Below are 17,514 nucleotides of genomic sequence, written 5' to 3' on the forward strand. Positions count from 1 at the left end.
TGTATTACATGGGCTCTTGTTCTTAGATTTATATGCTAGTTTTGCAGTAAAAGTTCTGTAGAATATAAATTGATAGCAGACTCCCTTATATAATGCATCACATCCCTATTCCTCATTCATATAACATTTCTGCTTGTTGAAAATGATAGACATCTTTTGTTTTTTGCTTGTATTTTTTTTTCCTTACTCTCAAACACTTAAAAAGCACCTGTCAGACACTGTTTCCAAGGACTACCCAATGCATAGGACAAATCAATTATCAGTGCATGGGACAAATCAATCGTAGGCCATATCAATTTGACTCTGTTGGGGAAGACCAATCATCTTTCAGCCAACACCAGAATTGCAAAGTTGAGTAATCACAAGTGTCTGGAAATGTGCTGTTTGGGATTGGGTGAAGGCTTGTGCTCACATCCTTGAATATTTAAGTAGGCTTTTCTGCTGTTGAGCAACACTGGTGTGGCAAATGAATATGTACGTTGCTTCCATTTGGGTGGTGATTAAGAAAATCATCCTCTCCACTAACGACAGGGTTCTACTGTAAGACATGTGATTACTACAGAGTTGCCACTTTGCTTGATTTTCAAGAATTATGTGTAACTAGAGAATCAATAAATATAGAACATTGTAAATAGTATAAGAAAAGAATGGGGAACTTTCCCAAATGAGAAAAAAAAACTTTTATGGAAATTTTGTTGTTGTTGTTATTCACAGTATTTATTGTATATTCCACAGTGTAAACCACTCTTTACTAGATGCTACAAAAGAAATGGATTCCAATGCTTTCAGAGAGTCTTTAGACTATTTTCACAGTCAATGGAGAGTACTAAGAACAAATGATATCACTTCTTCAAAGGATGTTCCAAACCTCCTTTTTACTTTCTCTGGGCTATGGCTCAGAGCACTATCCAGCAGAACTTTTAGTGATGATGGCAGTGTTTTGTATCTTTGCTGTCCAATATGGTATGCCCACTGAGCACTTGGAAAGTGGCTAGTACAACTGAAGAACAAAATAATATTATTTAATTCTAATTGGTGTAAATAGTTCTGTGTGGTTAGTGGTTACCATATGAACTGAGCAGCTACAGCTTAGTTGGTGATATTCATAAGAAGAATAACAAGTAATTATGGGGCATTATCTTATATACAAAGTATTGTGTTAAGCATATTATGTACATTAATCCTAATCACAACCTGATGAGGTAGTTACTAATATTATACCCTTTTTGTAGATGAGAAATCAATGCACAGAGAGTAAGCAAGTCACCCACATTGCAATCTAGTGCAGAGCAAAGCTGGATTTAGCATCCAGGAATAAGTGTTTGGGCACCCTCAGCCTTAACCTGTACACCAGGTTGCCTCACTCTAAGATCACATTGAATTCATTAACAGCAGTGGTAATTGAAACAATGGTTATCCTGACCTTTTTTGTTACCAGGTTGGGCAGAAGAAACATCAATGAAAATTTAAAAAAATATTTCATCTCTTTATAGACTTCTGGACTAATTAATTTTAGAGGTGACCTACCGAGTAGCTTAGAATCATTGCATAAAGATGTGTCAACTCACTGTGCCTACAGAAGGCCATGACCTGTGGCCCTGTGCAGGAACCAGAAACACTAACCCAGCTTCTTCTCTGGGGTTGTCATGGAGATTCAGCCTAAAACAAAGATGGCGCTATGTTTTCTGACTCCAGTAATAGAGCTCGGCAATTAGCTTCATCTTTATTTAGTTTGCAACACCAGTCTGGAAGACTCTCTTGAGAGGAGACCCTGAAATAGCTCTCACATTGCTAGCAGACAGCTAGAGATGAGTTCCTGGGGATATGGTCGATGCTATGTGTATGATAAACCTGAATAATTTTTTTAAATCAGTCATTTTAATATCCTGGAAAACATCCCGCTGTATAAATGATCACCATCACATCAAAATCATATTGTCTGTGTCGATTATCAGGAAGGTTTTAAAGGGAAAAAATAAAAAGAAAGATCTTAAACCTGGATGTGTATCAGAACCCTGAGGAACTCCGTGATATTTTGATGAGCATCAGGGTAGAAAACAAAAGATGTAAATTAGACGAAGTATAAACTGAAATGCATTTCAAAAGATTTCTCCTTGGCAGATTTTCTGCCATAAATAGAATTTTAAAACTGATCTTGGTGTTTCCTTAAATATCTGAGTACAAACAGTAATATTTTAATGTAACATTGCCATAGTGGTGACCGTGTTGAATGTATTTATGGAAAGAAAATATGTGCTGTGTTATGAAATTAAATGGAAGCAAAGTGTGTTTAAATGTGGTTTCCCAGGTCTCTCTCTTGATAGTGCAGTGAACTTTTGGCTTTAAGACACCATTGCACCAGAAATGATCAATACTAAACAAGTGAAAGACAAGATGGGAGATGTATTGATATTTCAATCTGAAAATCCTTCAAGCCTTTCCAGACAAAAATCAGATACAGATGGATTACTTGACACTCAAACTTTATTATGTGTGGTACAGAAATAGAATGGGTACAAAAGATCACATGGAAAAGGATCAGATTGGAATCTCCAAATTCTTTCCTAGAGGAAACACAAATAGAAAAATTCAGTTAATATTAGGTGACCTAATAACAACACTGATGGCTAACATTTGAATAACTACTGTCCCAAACTCTTCTGTTTTTTTGGTTTGTTTGCTTGTTTTGTTTTGTTTTTTAGTAGGGGCTTGAATTCACAACCCTGAGATGAAGAACTAAGCTGAGATCAAGAGTTGGACGCTTCACTGACTGAGGCACCTGGATGCCCCCAAACTCTTTTCTAAGTGCTTTACTTTTATGTAGTTTTCACAACTATGAAAACTATGAGGTTATATTTTATAAATGAAGAAACTGAGGCACAGAGAGATGACCTTTTCTGAAGTAAAGGGTCAGCATTTTGCCCACCTGGCACAAACAGCAGGATCTCACAGGCTGATCCTATTTTACTTTCTTTTACTTCGTAAAGGAGTCAAGTAGGAGTCCCCACCAACGCTACTATACCTCCCACTTTTCCTAGGATGGACTGAGAGCCCAATACTCATGGAGAGGCTGGCTTTGAAAGAGTCATATCAAAGTAGATCACAGTAGAGATCTCTTTCCCCATTTGCTAGTATCAATGTCTTTCCTAAATAAGACCCCCAGAAAAGGTTCTAATGGGCTAAAGTCTAAAGACTCTTTAGTGTAATTTTTCCTGATTTTGGAATATTAAGAGGACATTGCTGGTATGTGGAGGACCACCTAGGGCTAATCTTGTTCTAGAAATTGGACAGGGTCTCTTCATCACATTCCTTGGTGGGCTGGGTAGCAAAGCTTCCTTAGGATACTCAGAAGAATGCAAAATGATACTTGCCTTGGACAATTGCCTGACTGTATGCCAGTGCAGATGGCCAGTTGTGGTTGCACTTTTCACCTGAATAGAAACAACAGCTAAAGTCTCAGTCTGGACTTTGGCAAACCACCGCAAATTAAAATGCAAATGAAATTTGCAAACATGACCAAAATGAGGAAAAGGGAAATTAAGTTCCTAAAACAAAAATCTAGAATTTTTCATGCTAACCCTGAGAGGCCAGCTTAATCAAATTTTTAGCTAACACAGATGATAATGACTCTGGTGGCCAGTTTCTTTATAGAGCTTCACTCTGGCAAAAGCAGAGAGAGAAAGAAGGAAGAGGTGATGAAACTGGTAGGAATTAGCTTTCCACATTTTTGTTACAGGGAAGTGCCATTTTTTAAGGTGAGCAAATCCTTTTCTGAGCTTAATTTCATTTGCTGAGGTTCTCATGCCACCGAATATAGAGGCAGAGTCTGCTTGCAGCCATCGATATCTGATGACTTGGGATTTCAACTCTGAACAGGTTGCCCAGAGCTCAGGATGACCAGTAGGCCTTGAGTGTGCTATTCAGTGGATTTCAATGAGTTCTCAAGAGTTAAACATTTTCAACTCTGGAAGACCATGTTCAACTCTGGAAGAATTACATTCTTTAATTTTTCAGACCACCAAAAGAATCCAAAAATAGGTGAAAGAACACCAAATAGTCTTGTCATTTGCAGTACCATCCAGGAAGGAAAAAACCAAAGAGGGCCCATCTCATTTCAAAACGTCCCTGAACTCAGATTATGCTTTCTGCCTTGAAGCCTTTGAGGACCTCTACAATCAACCAATGGGAGCAATAAATGTGATGAAATAGATTATGTAGACTGAAATGTTGTGTCCCATTCTATTTAATTTCAGAAAAGTCGATTAAATAGGACTCTGGCCAGAAGCCTGTGTTCAGACATGCATTGTGCCACTGGGCAGTTCTGTGGGTCACTGGGAAGTTGCTGCACTGCTCTGAGCCTCAGTTTCTCCATATGATATGTGGGGACAGTGAGTCCTATCTCAATGGATGGTTGAGCACTTTGTAAGTCTTTAGCAATAGCGATAATATGGTCCAATTATTATCCTCATCATAAATATTATTATTATTATTAATTATATTGCTATAAAGCACCAAGTGAGGCCCTTTCAAGACTGAGATAAATGAGCTCAGCCCTTCAAGGAAGTTCTGTATTTGATATAAGCTTGATAAATACCAAACTTCAAAGCATCAACAAAGATCTCTGAGGGGTTTTGTTAATTGATTTTGTGGTCGTATCCTGGCCTTGAAAGGAAGCAAAATGTGTTTTCACAAGCAAAGATTAAGGGACTCTGTTCCACTCATTCATTATTCTGTCACTCAAGACATACTCTAGAACGATTATTTGTACTTAAAATGCTCTTCAGCTTGCCAGCCAGCGTGGAGCTACCTGTCGAAGTTAATCATATGGAGTGGTTCATGTATCAGGCAGTATGAGCCTATCTGTCCCACAGCATCCTTGCTGAGTGACTGATAGCCTTCTCTATCAATTTCACCAAGCTGAACGACTATTACTGACCATCAAAAGACCAAAGTGACCCATCTTGGAAACAGAGTTTGTTGTACCTAGAGAAAAGGTAGCCTGACTTCACTGGCAATCTAGATGTCATTCCTTCAAACTTTGATGGTTTATGGAAATAAAAAAATGTAACCATGAAAAGGAGGAGAAAGCAAAGCCAATTAAAATAAGACAGAAAGATGAGCAGGGGCTAACAATGCTACCTCATATATGCACAGCCTTTGCAAAGGAAGGCTTTTATTTACATGATTCCATACCATTTTTGTGGTATCCCATGGAGAAAAGCATGCTCCCCTCTATACAAGGGAGACTGAAGATCACATAGGATATGACTTATCCAGGCTCCTAGCGGTCTGTGAGGTGATAAAGTTTATGCTACCTCAAATATCAGAGCTAGCATTAGGACCTTAGAGCAGTTTTCCTTATTCTTGGCCAGAGAAAAGAAAGAGCACACACAAGGTCATTAACTAATACTTGGACCAACACTTACGGAAAGCGAGGCTGCTGATTCATATCGTGTTCTTCTAAGTGTTTGGGTCAGCTCAGCAAGAACAGGCTGTGGACACATTTCCTCAATCCTCTTAGTGCGAGCTCACGTCCTTGGAGGTTATTCTGAAAGAAGGCAGAGATATAAAGGGAATTCAAAACTAATCTTAAACTTGAAAAGAAAAAAAATAATGAGAATATTCATGTGGATCATAAAGAGAAATAATGATTACCTTTGATTCCTAGAGAAAGTTAATTTAAAATGCATCCAAGTTCCATTGTACAGCCAAAAAAGAAAAGAAAAAAAAAAAAAAACAAAAAAACAAAAAACTCTGCGAAGCTGAGACATGTCTTTAGGAGGCAGAAATAAGAGTCACCATCACTTGCGTCCTGAGAGGATGCTCATTCATAGTAATTGGGAAGAAGAAAGATTGTAGAGATTAACTGACTTTGGTTTAGGATACACACTGTTTTCCTTTTAAATGCAAATGATACATGGGGCCTAAAAGACAAAATCTGTTCTAAATATCAGTTTCTTAAAAAAAAAAAAAGAGTACTTAACAATCAGTAAACTACCAAATAGATTATGTTTTTGTTTTTATCAAATTAGAAGCTCTAACCATTTAGATCAAGTGGATCCATTTCCAGTGGTAATTTTGAAGTTCACATGCCCTTTGAAAGAAAAATAGAGCAGATATCTAAGGGCCACAGAAGGGAAGAAATAGGCATAAAACTTTGTTGGTTTTTACACAGGGTAGCTCACCAAGAGAGACTTGGTTAATTGCCTATGTCCAGATGTAGCATTGACCATCAGTTTTAAGAGTCTTATGTAATAACCACAACATAGTTTGAAGCTTGTGATACCATGGTCAAAAAATTGCCTTTTCAAAGCTGTCTGTAGTTTTCAGAGGTTTTATCTGGAAGAATGCAACTCTACTTGCTCAGTCTGTAGATGCAGTATTTTGTTATTATTAATAAATACTTATTATTTAATGTGTACATAGTATGTTCTGTTCTAGGTTCTTGGGGGCTCTGGTATGTGAGGTATTATATATACTCCAATCATTCCATGCAGGTTTTCTGAGAACCTAGTATTTGCCACACCCTGTGCTAAAGGCACAAAAATAAAGGTGACTCAGTCCCTCTACACACAGGCTGCTTTCCTGCATGTCATCCTCTGCAACTATGCCTCAAAACACAATACTTCAGCCTCATAGAACTCCTTTCTAATCTCAGCATATCCCATATTCTTTTGTACTTCTGGTTCTTTGTGCATACTTGTTTTCTTCCTTGAGTGTCTTTCCTTTATGGTTGCCCGGAGTCCTTCATCTTTTAAGACCAGCCCAAACAAAAACTGCTGGGTGATGCTGTCCACCTGTAGCTTGCTAGCACTTGGTAAAGACCTCTCCTAAGACCTATTCCTGTCACCTTGAATTATAATGGCTTCCCTTTGAGTCTTCCATAGGGTTGGGGCTCTCTATGGGTATTGCTCACTTCTGTCCCCATTTCCTAGTCATTTCAGGGCTGGCCCAGAAGAGTGGTGCTTGACAAACATGTCTTTGATGGATACAATTTAAGAATACCCTTAGAGTTCATAAATCCTGGCCCGATGCAGTGGTGTCATGATAAAATGTAAAACTTGACATAATGATGATGGCTTTGGGGCATGATGTATATGTTTCTTTTATGCTAAAAAAGATTATAAATTCCAGACATGTGAACTTTCATCTCTTTCTGTAAGTGGAACTGAAGTTGTCGAACCGAGGTAGCAAATACTGTTTTCTGAAGATGCTGAGATATCAAACCCTGATGAGAGAAATAATGGTGTTTCACAGAGCTCTTAGGTGGAAAGAAATAGGCCAACAAGATTTACAGCTGCATTTATTTCTAAGGTGATTCTATGCCAAAGGTCACATAACATATATTCTGTGCTATGCTATACTTACAGAGTTTTTCAAGATGGATTTTAAATTGACAGAGTCTCCAGTTAGACATATCACATTGAATGTTAAAGAGGAGAGAGAGTCTCAACATGATACGAAAACTTGGCTTACACAGTTATGCAAAGCTTTAAAATATAAGATAACCCCATTATAGTAATTATAAAAGACAAGAGATTATTGATTTTTTTTACAATACCATTTAATAAATTAGTGAAATGTCAATAATAGTATAACCAATGTGCTTGTAAGAAGAACATACCTTGTAAAAACAAGACTCAGGACTATGACTTGCAAGGCTGAATTAAACTGTTCAAGTTTTAAAAAATGAGAACACCATCCTGTGGTGTGAAAATTTACCTCGTAACAAAACAGCCTATTTCCTGCCCAAGAATGATGGTAATGATGCCAGATTGATTGTGTTTTTGTTGCTTAATTGCATTTTAAAACAAATGTCGTTAGATTGATAACCCTCTGCAGAGTTGTAAAATCTACAAACATTCAGACAAGAGATGGCAGGCAGTGCTGATTCAGCTCATGTCTGGCCTTTGGTGTCTGTCAGAGAATGCTGTTCAACAGAGGCAGGGGATGGAATGCATTTTTAAAGCAAGTTAGGTTCTGGTCTGTCTGAATTTGAATCTGCTTCCTTCAACCCCTTACAAGTGGGTACTTGATATCCTTTGTACATTCCACCTTTGTTGGGGTGTGGTGGATGAAACTGAAGTCGTACTAGCCCAGAAGCACAAAAGTTTAGTCAAATCTACAAATTTTCTGTTACTATTTTGTCTGCCTAAAAACAATATACAAAGGGATTTGAACACCCAACTTTACGTACCATCCTTCACTGTTCTACCAAGCTTTCTTGTCTTATTGTAACCTGAACAAGGTAAATCACTACCCTCTTAGAATAAATGTAACTTAGGTCAACTTCCCAATTATTTTTTAAGCAGCAGTTTAAGATCATTATAATTAATTTGTAAAGCCACCTTCACATTGGCAGAAAAGGAGAGCATGAAACAATCAAAATCTTTGAAACAAGAAAATCCTAGCCAAAACTTTATTTTGAAACAGCACATCCTGAAAGTATTTTTTTAACTGAAAAATTGACTTAGAACATTTTCATCTTGCATTCTTTAACCCAAAAGGAATCAACTTAGAATGAAACTAAAGAGAATTTTTAATGCATTGAGATTAAATCTATCATCTTTACCCAGGGAAAATTCCTTCTCTTTTATTCTCAGAGAGTCTCATGTAAAAGGACGATTCAAGTGATGAGCTGCAGTGTTTTGACAAGGCCTTGGAGTATAAAAACTTAAAAAAATCTCACTGGAATACCATTATATATTCACTGGGAGAAAAGAATGCCCTATTTAAAAAACTAGGACAGATCATGTTGATACGGAAAAGGGAAATAAATGTGTGAACAATATATCCCAAATTAAAGACATTGTTGTAGGCCCATCTAAAATCAACAAAAAATATAATTACTCTGAAAGTACTCTTGTCCTGTCTTACAGTGCTAAGTGGATTAGGCACCTAGCAATGATCTGATACAAGTTCCACTTTAGCAACATAGAAAACAGGAAGACTAGCCCACACTACGAAGCAATATTTCTCCCTCCCATGACAGGACCTGTCTGCTCTCTCTTGGAATCTTTCTACAGATAGGCTTCTCTATTTTGAAAGAATAGTAGCAAGTTTAAGGGAAATCTAAAGGCAACCTTTTATTCACCGGCACCACATGATTTTTTTTTAAGATTTTATTTATTTATTCATGAGAGACACACACACACACACAGAGAGAGAGAGGCAGAGGGAGAAGCAGGCTCCATGCAGGGAGCCGGACATGGGACTAGATCCTGGGTCTCCAGGATCATGCCCTGGGCTGAAGGCGGTGCTAAACTGTTGAGCCACCAGGGCTGCCCTCCACCACATGATTTTAATAACTCTACACCATGTTTCCCACTGTCTGTTTTCCCACAGTTGGGAATACTTTGACTTTCAGCTGGATAAGGATGCTTGTCGATAGAGGGGTTCTTTTCCACTACGTTATACTATTGTGTAGGCTAAAGGAGGGAGGTAGTGAAATAATAATGAATAACAATAATAATACATTCATACATAGCATATATCTTTTACTGAGAGCCCCAAATACTAAACATCAGTAAAGAATCAATCATTATTCTTATGTCTGCTCATTCCCATATCTAGTTCACATATCACATCATTCACCATTTCACCTAAGCTATTAGTTTGAATACCTTTGGTGTTTATTGGCAATTCCTGGGTTTGACTAATGTTAAACTCATTATAGATTCTTGAGGTCTTTTATTGATGCTTTCTTTGCTCAGTGACATGACTGAAGTTGGTTCGGTGTTTCTCTAAGGCAGAACTATGAGCCACAGATCATCTTCAGCACACTATCAAGCTCATCTAGCAAAGCCTTTTCTCTTCCTTTGCTGTAAAGAAGGAACCAAGACTATTTTGGGTTTGAGATGGTAAGGCCATTCATTGTTTTTTGAATGAATACATTTCTGGGAATGAATTTACTAAAAATAAACCAGAACAAACATTTTTGCTAGGCTTGTAAAATATCTCCCTTTCTTCCCTGTAAGTTTCCACATTACATTCTAAAACCAGAGCATGACAATACACATTTAAAAATAATCTCTCGCCATCGGTAATTTTAAAGTAGGCCATATACAGAGTGACCAGACCATTGTTGTTTACTTGCTTAGGAAAGGCACTGTACACACACCCACACACATGTTCTCCAGAACAAAGAGACCAAGCATATGACCCACAGCCGCTGTCTGCACTATGCTTAGCAAACAGATCATTTTGAAAACATGTTTCATCATATAAACAGATTTACAGGTAATCATGCACAGTTTTCATGGAAACACTTCTTTTCTCAGTAGAGACAAGAACATACAAACAAGTAAAAATTAGATTGTTTCTTACCTTTTAGAAAGCAGGCAAAAGCTATACTGTTGGTGGGATAGTGTACCAAGTAACAGACTTTTGTACACTCTTTCTTACTGGTGGTATACAGTCTACAGGAAAAGTAAATATATAGGTATGTATAAAATAAATGTGCACACAATATTCCTTTTATTCTTTTTTTTCCCTTTTGGAGAAGAGGCTGCGATAGAGACCATAGACATTATGCCCACTCTTTCAGTGGATTCAATAGCCTTTGGTAGACCAGTTCACAATTCAGGTACCTCTGAACATGGGAGTGCTGGTGCCTCTTGATTTAAGGCAGTCGGGTTTTAGTTGCTTGAGCTGTTGCAGTTGAGGGAACCAGCTCCCAGATAAGTTATCTATCTGGTCAGAGCTTTCTTTTCTTCCTTTTATCATCCCTTTTTTTTTCTCAGCCTAGTCCAGCCATGCTGACCAGCCTGTATGGTTAGTCCAGCAGGATGAAACAAATAACATAATGTTGAGAATGTTAGAGATCCAAACAAATGAAGAAGCAAAACAAAACAAAAACCATAACAAATTAACACAGCACAGGAGCATGTTCCAGAATTGTCTAGGTATCATTACTTAAGTAGGGTTTGGTGCCCACATCCATTTTCGAGCAGTTTTCTTTTCTTAATCAAACGCCTCATTATATTGACAGCTTATTTTATGTAATAATCACCTTCTTTGAGAACAGCACAAGATTTCAGGTATGTGTTTTCCTTATAGTAGGTGCGAAAATGGTAGTAAAAAATTAAAAAAAAAAAACCCAGCATCAGAATACAAACTTATATTTAAAATATCTTATTTTAGATTTTCTATTTTAGGTACAAATTTTTATTTTTCTAAAATATGCTTCATCAGACAATGTACTCATTGGTCTAGTATATGTCTAGCCTCTATGGTAGTCAGTTAATCAGTCACACATTCCCACATCCAAGAAGGGGGAGTAGCTGTCCACCTGACTGATAACGTTTGCTACTGACCTTCTGGAATCTAAACTATCTTTAATCCATGCAGGTACTTTCCCTGCACTACCTGGGGACATTGGCTTAGAAAATGGATGGTAGTTTAGGACAAAGGTAGCGTAGGGCTGTTTATCACTGTGTACTGCAATCCTTTACAAAGAGAGCATCTGACCAGAAGATAATTTGCAGAGCATCTTCTGGTTCTAACCAGTCCAGGTAAGGAAGGCAGCAGTTCTTATTCACCCATCCTAATAAAGCCATGCTACCTCAGTTAATATTATTCATCCACTGGAAAAGAGTCCTAGCGGCCATCGATAAGCCATGTCCCAAGTACAACCAGGTCCTCTTGTTAATTTGGCATCTACACATTTGCCATGAACAAACATCTGCCAAGTCAGCTAAGTACAGGGAAACATGCTGAATTCAGACTGCAGATGTGAGAACCAGAGCTTGAGGTGCCCTTCTTCTCAGAAAGAAATGTTGAGAAGGCATCATCTTGGCCAGACCTAAAGCTATCCGAAGTATAGCTCTTCTGATCCTCTAGCAACAGAAATCTTGTTTGTATAAATAATAATTGAACAAGTAGCTGAGCTATATCCCCTCTACCCCCTACTGCTTTTCAATCCCATGCAGAAGCCAACTAGTGCTTGCCCAACTCTGAATATCTAATGCCGGTAGTGTATAGATACATTAAAATTTTAAGAAGATTTACTTTTTGTGCATTCCACACAGAAGTTCTTCTTTTAAACAAGAAAATTTTAACTGAAGGAGCAACCTAAGAGGAAAACTGAGCTTCTTGGGGAAAACTCAGGCAGTTCTGGGGCAGTTTTAATTTCTGCTTATAGTAAGCCAAGAAGCAAATTCATATTTATGTAGACATGTAGTTGCAGTGTGCAGTTGGATGAGTAGAAGCGTGCATGCACCAGATGGCAAGCTGCAATGATGGAGCAGAGCTGTTAAGAATGAAAACACTCAAGATTGAAATACATTGAGACTAAGTGTTTAGAGCAACAATGAATAAGGGGACATTTCTGTTTCATTATTTATTTTATAGCTCATACTATAAACCCGACTTCCTCTCTGATACCCTCCCTCTGAAAATAGTGTACAGAATTTCCCCTTTAGAAAGATGTGTTCCTTTTTCAAGTACATGGTCTGCACTTTTGTTTCTTTTTAACTAGACAGCTTAATTTCAACAAATAATTCCTTTGTCTCTGCTACCAAAGCTCAGAAATATGAGAATATTTGAGCTATGTTTGGTATTAAATAGAATATAGTAATATTCTCTCACATCACATAATCTTACTGTTTATTTTCATGAGTTAAATTTTTCATTACTGTTCTTTCCCTACAGACATACATTTTTGGATTGCTCAGGACTGGTTTTCTGAATATAATTACTAACTATGATACCACTATTTCCAGATTAATGGCTCCTTTTGGATCATTTAAAATAACTAATTGGTTGCATTTTTGTCTCATCTCAAATATTTCATCCCTTTAAGTTGACTTTATCCCAGGTAAACATCACTACTAAAACTTTGGGAGACATTTCCAATATGTGTCCTAGATAAAATCCTTGCCTATTAAGACATATCAATTTCTAGAGATGAGCTCTCTAGTATAGTAGCCACAAACACGGATATTTAAATATAAATTATTTAAAATAAAGAGCATTTTATCCCCAGTTAAGTAGCCATATTTCAAGTGCTGATTGGCCACATGTGACAAGAACATTTCTACCACTATAGAAGGTTCTATTGGACAGATTTTGCGTGGATAAAGTCTTTTGATTTTTTGGAGGGGACCTTTGGGAGCTGGATCATCAGAAACACCAATGTTTGGAGGTACATGAATCTCCTCCTATGGTTAGGCAAATATCTATTCAAATTACTTATGGTGTTTTAAGGAGTGTCTACACAAAATCAAAAGAACCAAAACAATTTTTAAATTATTTTGGACTGCTTATAAGATAGGGACTCTGTTTGATTTCATTTTTCCCCTGAAATGTTTATTTTTGCTCTGTGTAGACACCAAAACATCATTGACAAAAACCAACAAAATTTTTTCATGAAAGGCACCAAATGAATTCCAAATGGAGTAATTGTCATGATTCACACAGACAATAAGTTATTTAAATTTGGGAGTAAGTAAGATGAGGCCTCTACCTGGGCAGCCTTCTTTGAGCTCAAGTTTCTCCTATCTTATAGACAACACAGCAGCAATAATACATTTCCCAACACATTTAATTAAAGAGTCTACCACACATATCATTATATTCTTCATACGCAACCTGAATCAGCAGTGGAGGAAGCCAAAAGTGTAATTTCTGCTTTGGAATTATGACATGACACATTCTAAGGAACAGAGTAGCAAAGAGAAGCAGGTACGGATTTGGGAGTCAGACCTGGGTTTCATTCAGTCCAACCTTTGCTGCTAAGTAGATGTGTGACTTTGGTAATGACACTCAATCTCACTGAACCTGGGTTTCTATTCTCCTTCTACAGAGGTACCGTAAGTGGTAAGAGATCTTTCACACAAAGCATTTTGGATAATGCCTATTTCAGAGTAGCTTATGCAAGTATTATTAGTAGATTTGGTGTTACTATTAGTACTAGTGTCAGTATTAGCATTTTACAACCATTATTATATCCAAAACAGCCTCAACAAGGATAGGACCTAATCATTAAAAGTTAATAATAGTAGAAATGTTGTTTGAAAACTATTTTTAAGTAGCAAAGTATTGAATTTTCCAAATTCAAAACTTCTAATTTGGTCATTCTTTGCAATACATACCGACTTTTGACTGTATTTTCTGCTTATTGATTCTTGGGCATATCTAGCTAAACTGTGTGTGTGTGTGTGTGTGTGTGTGTGTGTTCAGATATAAATGTAAAACACTTAAAGGAATGTCTCTAGGATAAAGGTTCTATAAAATACAAGTCTGGTAAGGGGCCCTAGGATAAAACATTAGAGAAGTATAAATGTGCAGGTATATTTATCAACAAAAGTATGCATAAAAATAGATGCTTATGCATAAAATAATCATGGAAATATTTCTTTTTGGGCATCAGTTCTATCTACCTCCATACAGCTTCTAAATGTACCATCACATCTACATAATCAATCACCTTAAAATGTAATTTTCTACCTTTTAAAGAATAAAAGGGAAATAACGGTTGATGTATTATTTTCTAGATGCATAATGTTATGACACACTTATGACATAAATATTAGTATCTCTATTTTAAACATGAAGATGCTGAGCTTTAGGATAGCTCAATGATTCTCAAAGCCACACAGCTGGGAAGTGGAGTGGTTGGGATTTGAACCCAGGTCTGTCTTAACCCAAAGCCTCTTCTGACATCACATCAAATATCATGGGATTCACCATCCATTTTCCTTCCTCTCAATTGACCATTTTCTTTGAAAACACAGGAAGAGACCCTACACATTCATTCTGCTTCTCCTTTGTCTTGTATAGTCTTTGTCCTTCCTCTTGCCTTGTCCCAGAATTTCTTCTATTAAAAGTTCAAACTGAAGCCCACAATATTGTCAACTTTGTACCCCTGTCTACATATTCTCAAAGAGTTTCACAATAGTCACTCAGCCAACTGTTTAGAAATGGAGATGAGTCAAGATCATGGATCTTTGCACAGTGTTTGTTGGGAACAAACTCTGTTACCTCTTGCTCTTCAAAGATCTCTCTCTTACTTGCAGAGCATAAAAGATTACCTCAGAGTATTTAGAGTAGGGATTCCTTTCTGCTTGGCGAGAAGCTTTTGCTGTGACAAAATCAGTTCATAACAACTGAAAAATGTCTTACAGGATTTGATGGACAACCTGAATCCTCATCTACTTTTTAAAACAGAAAGTATTATGAACACTTGAATCTGCCATTCTATTTGGAACTGGTCAACTTGTTCCTTGTTCCTTCTCTGTGTTTAACCTCTAGTTAAACTGTCTTGATTTCTTACAAAGTGATATCTGTATCTTTTTGGAGTCATTTTCAGGGGTGACTAGAGGCTACTCTGGGGTTGCAGATATGCAACATATTGCGATATAGCATATTATATGTAACATTTCACCCTTAATCCCCTCCCTAATATTTTGTCTTTCATGCGATGAAATTCTGCTGTAGAGGTTTTTCCCATGTGGGGATGTTACAATCTATATACTTGGGGTTTTTCTTGTTTCTAGAAAGCTTGCTTAGGATAGAATCATAATTTTTCTCCACATTCATGTTCCAGTAAAAAGAAGTTTTACTTTCTAAGTTATTAAATATTCTAGTTTTATTCCCACTGCTACAGTTCAATCAGATGTTAAAGTTTCCCTACTGGGAAGTTGTTCCCCTGACATGAAGAGAGCAAGAAAGGTTGTTCACAACCTGACAGGTATGTTTATGCCAAGTGGACAGTTTGGTACCAATGAACAAGAAGGAAGGGAAGAGGGAGATTTCATACTTTAGAAGCAGAGCCTCTGAAAGTTTTTTTTTTTTCCCCTAAAAGGCAGCAAAAATGAAATGGGGGCAAGAATAAGACAAACTCTTAAGAGCAAAAGTTAGCATTCACCCAGGAACCCACTCCATAAAGACAAGAATGGACGCCATATTTCTTCAAAGAAAGGCAAGCTCATACCACAGTTCCTAGAGTTACCTGATGTAGGAGGGCAATTTGAAAGGAAAGGAAAGTTACTTACTGTTTGGGTCTACGTTTTCACAGAGTTCTGTCTTTGCCTCACCGTTGGGTCTGTCACTGGGTTTGTGTGACAGCCGCGATGACATGGTGGCTGCTGTGACTACCGCCTTGAAGCTTCGCTTCCGCTTCTGGACATTGAGTTCAGGGTGGAAAATGATGATGTACACTTTCGGCATGTATAGCATCCCCAGAGCCACTGATGCACTTAGGTTCATGGAGATTGTAAGTGTGGTAGTTTGTATGTAGAGCTAGGAGACACAACACACAAGACACTATTACAAATAAAATGACTGCAAAGGAAGTCTGAATACTTAACGTGACATCAAGAATGACTTTGGCTAGGAGAGAAATCATAGCCCTTTCTAGAGCCTTCTCATTAAAGGAAATCAGAATGACTGGGCAGATTTATCTGAGAGTGTTTACATGTATTAATTGATTGAATGCCTTTGGGTGAATCTGTGTGCATGCTTGCCCTGGGGAAGTCTCCTACATAGAAGTTCATAGTAGTAAGCAGACTTGAAGTATTTTCAATCAGAATGGCTGATGAATATAAAGACATGAAAATCACAGAAGTGTGTAATCTTAAGTAAGGCTGCTTATTTTTTATCCTCCATATATACATAAAAGAATTAGCTACCACGTGATTTCTTGCTACACACTCTGGGACCTTTGAAAATTATGTTAGTATATATCCCTTCTTGTATTTTTTTTAACTGTTTACCTTCACCATACCTACAAAATAGTGAGTTAGGTTGCCCTGAAAAGTAAGCCCTTCTTGCTCAGTTCTGATTTACAAAACACTGATAGCAAGGGCCCAAGATCTGGTGATGCTGGCTTGTCCAGTCTCTTTAGGTTGACAAATTGCCAATAGGGTGGACAACTCTCCTGACACTGTGTTATTTGTGGTTTGGATGGTGTCTCCATAACTGTCCTTGTCTCTTTTTGCTCCCTTAAAAAATCAGTAAACAACAATTCACTTACTGTGCAGTGTGTTAAATCACTACCTTGGTTATAAACTTCAAAAGATGTTGGTTGAAGGGTATGAGGAGTTGTAAGATCAGTAAGGAGAAAGCTATAGACAACTTGCCTGGTCCAGTTGTGTTTATGAAGTGCCTTCTTTTGTGATCTGGAGCCCCACCTCTATATATTTAGGTAGGGCCTTTTACATGATTTCTAAAGGCTAGATTAAATGTGAGGTGATGGATGTGTTAATTAACTTGATGTGGTAGTCATTTCTCAACTATACAAACATTAAAACATCACATTGTATGCTTTAAAAAGGATCATGTTGTATGAACCTAAACATATATAGTTTTTGTTAATCGTACCCTAGTAATGCAATAAATAAATGGATACATTCATTCATTAATAGAACTTCTATTACATTAAAAAATGAATAGATACCATGGCCTTTTGTGTCAGTGGAAAGCTGATGATACATTTATTCAATCATGGTATTCCATAACTATGCCTTCTCACTGATCAGAGGATAAAATCCCCATCCTTGATGGAGTCTACAA

The 17,514-nt window shown here is 37.3% G+C and overlaps 1 protein-coding gene across 1 annotated transcript in view; it reads right to left on the reverse strand.

Moving 5' to 3' along the window:
• The window catches only part of GRM7 (glutamate metabotropic receptor 7), an 827,750-nt gene that overhangs the window by 40,422 nt on the left and 769,814 nt on the right, over positions 1–17,514 (reverse strand). The window contains 1 exon segment of the mRNA XM_025451007.3: positions 15,996–16,242. Coding sequence (XP_025306792.1) covers positions 15,996–16,242 — 247 coding nt within the window.

Source organism: Canis lupus, chromosome 20 (genome assembly GCF_003254725.2).
Source record: "Canis lupus dingo isolate Sandy chromosome 20, ASM325472v2, whole genome shotgun sequence".
Taxonomy (NCBI): domain Eukaryota; kingdom Metazoa; phylum Chordata; class Mammalia; order Carnivora; family Canidae; genus Canis; species Canis lupus.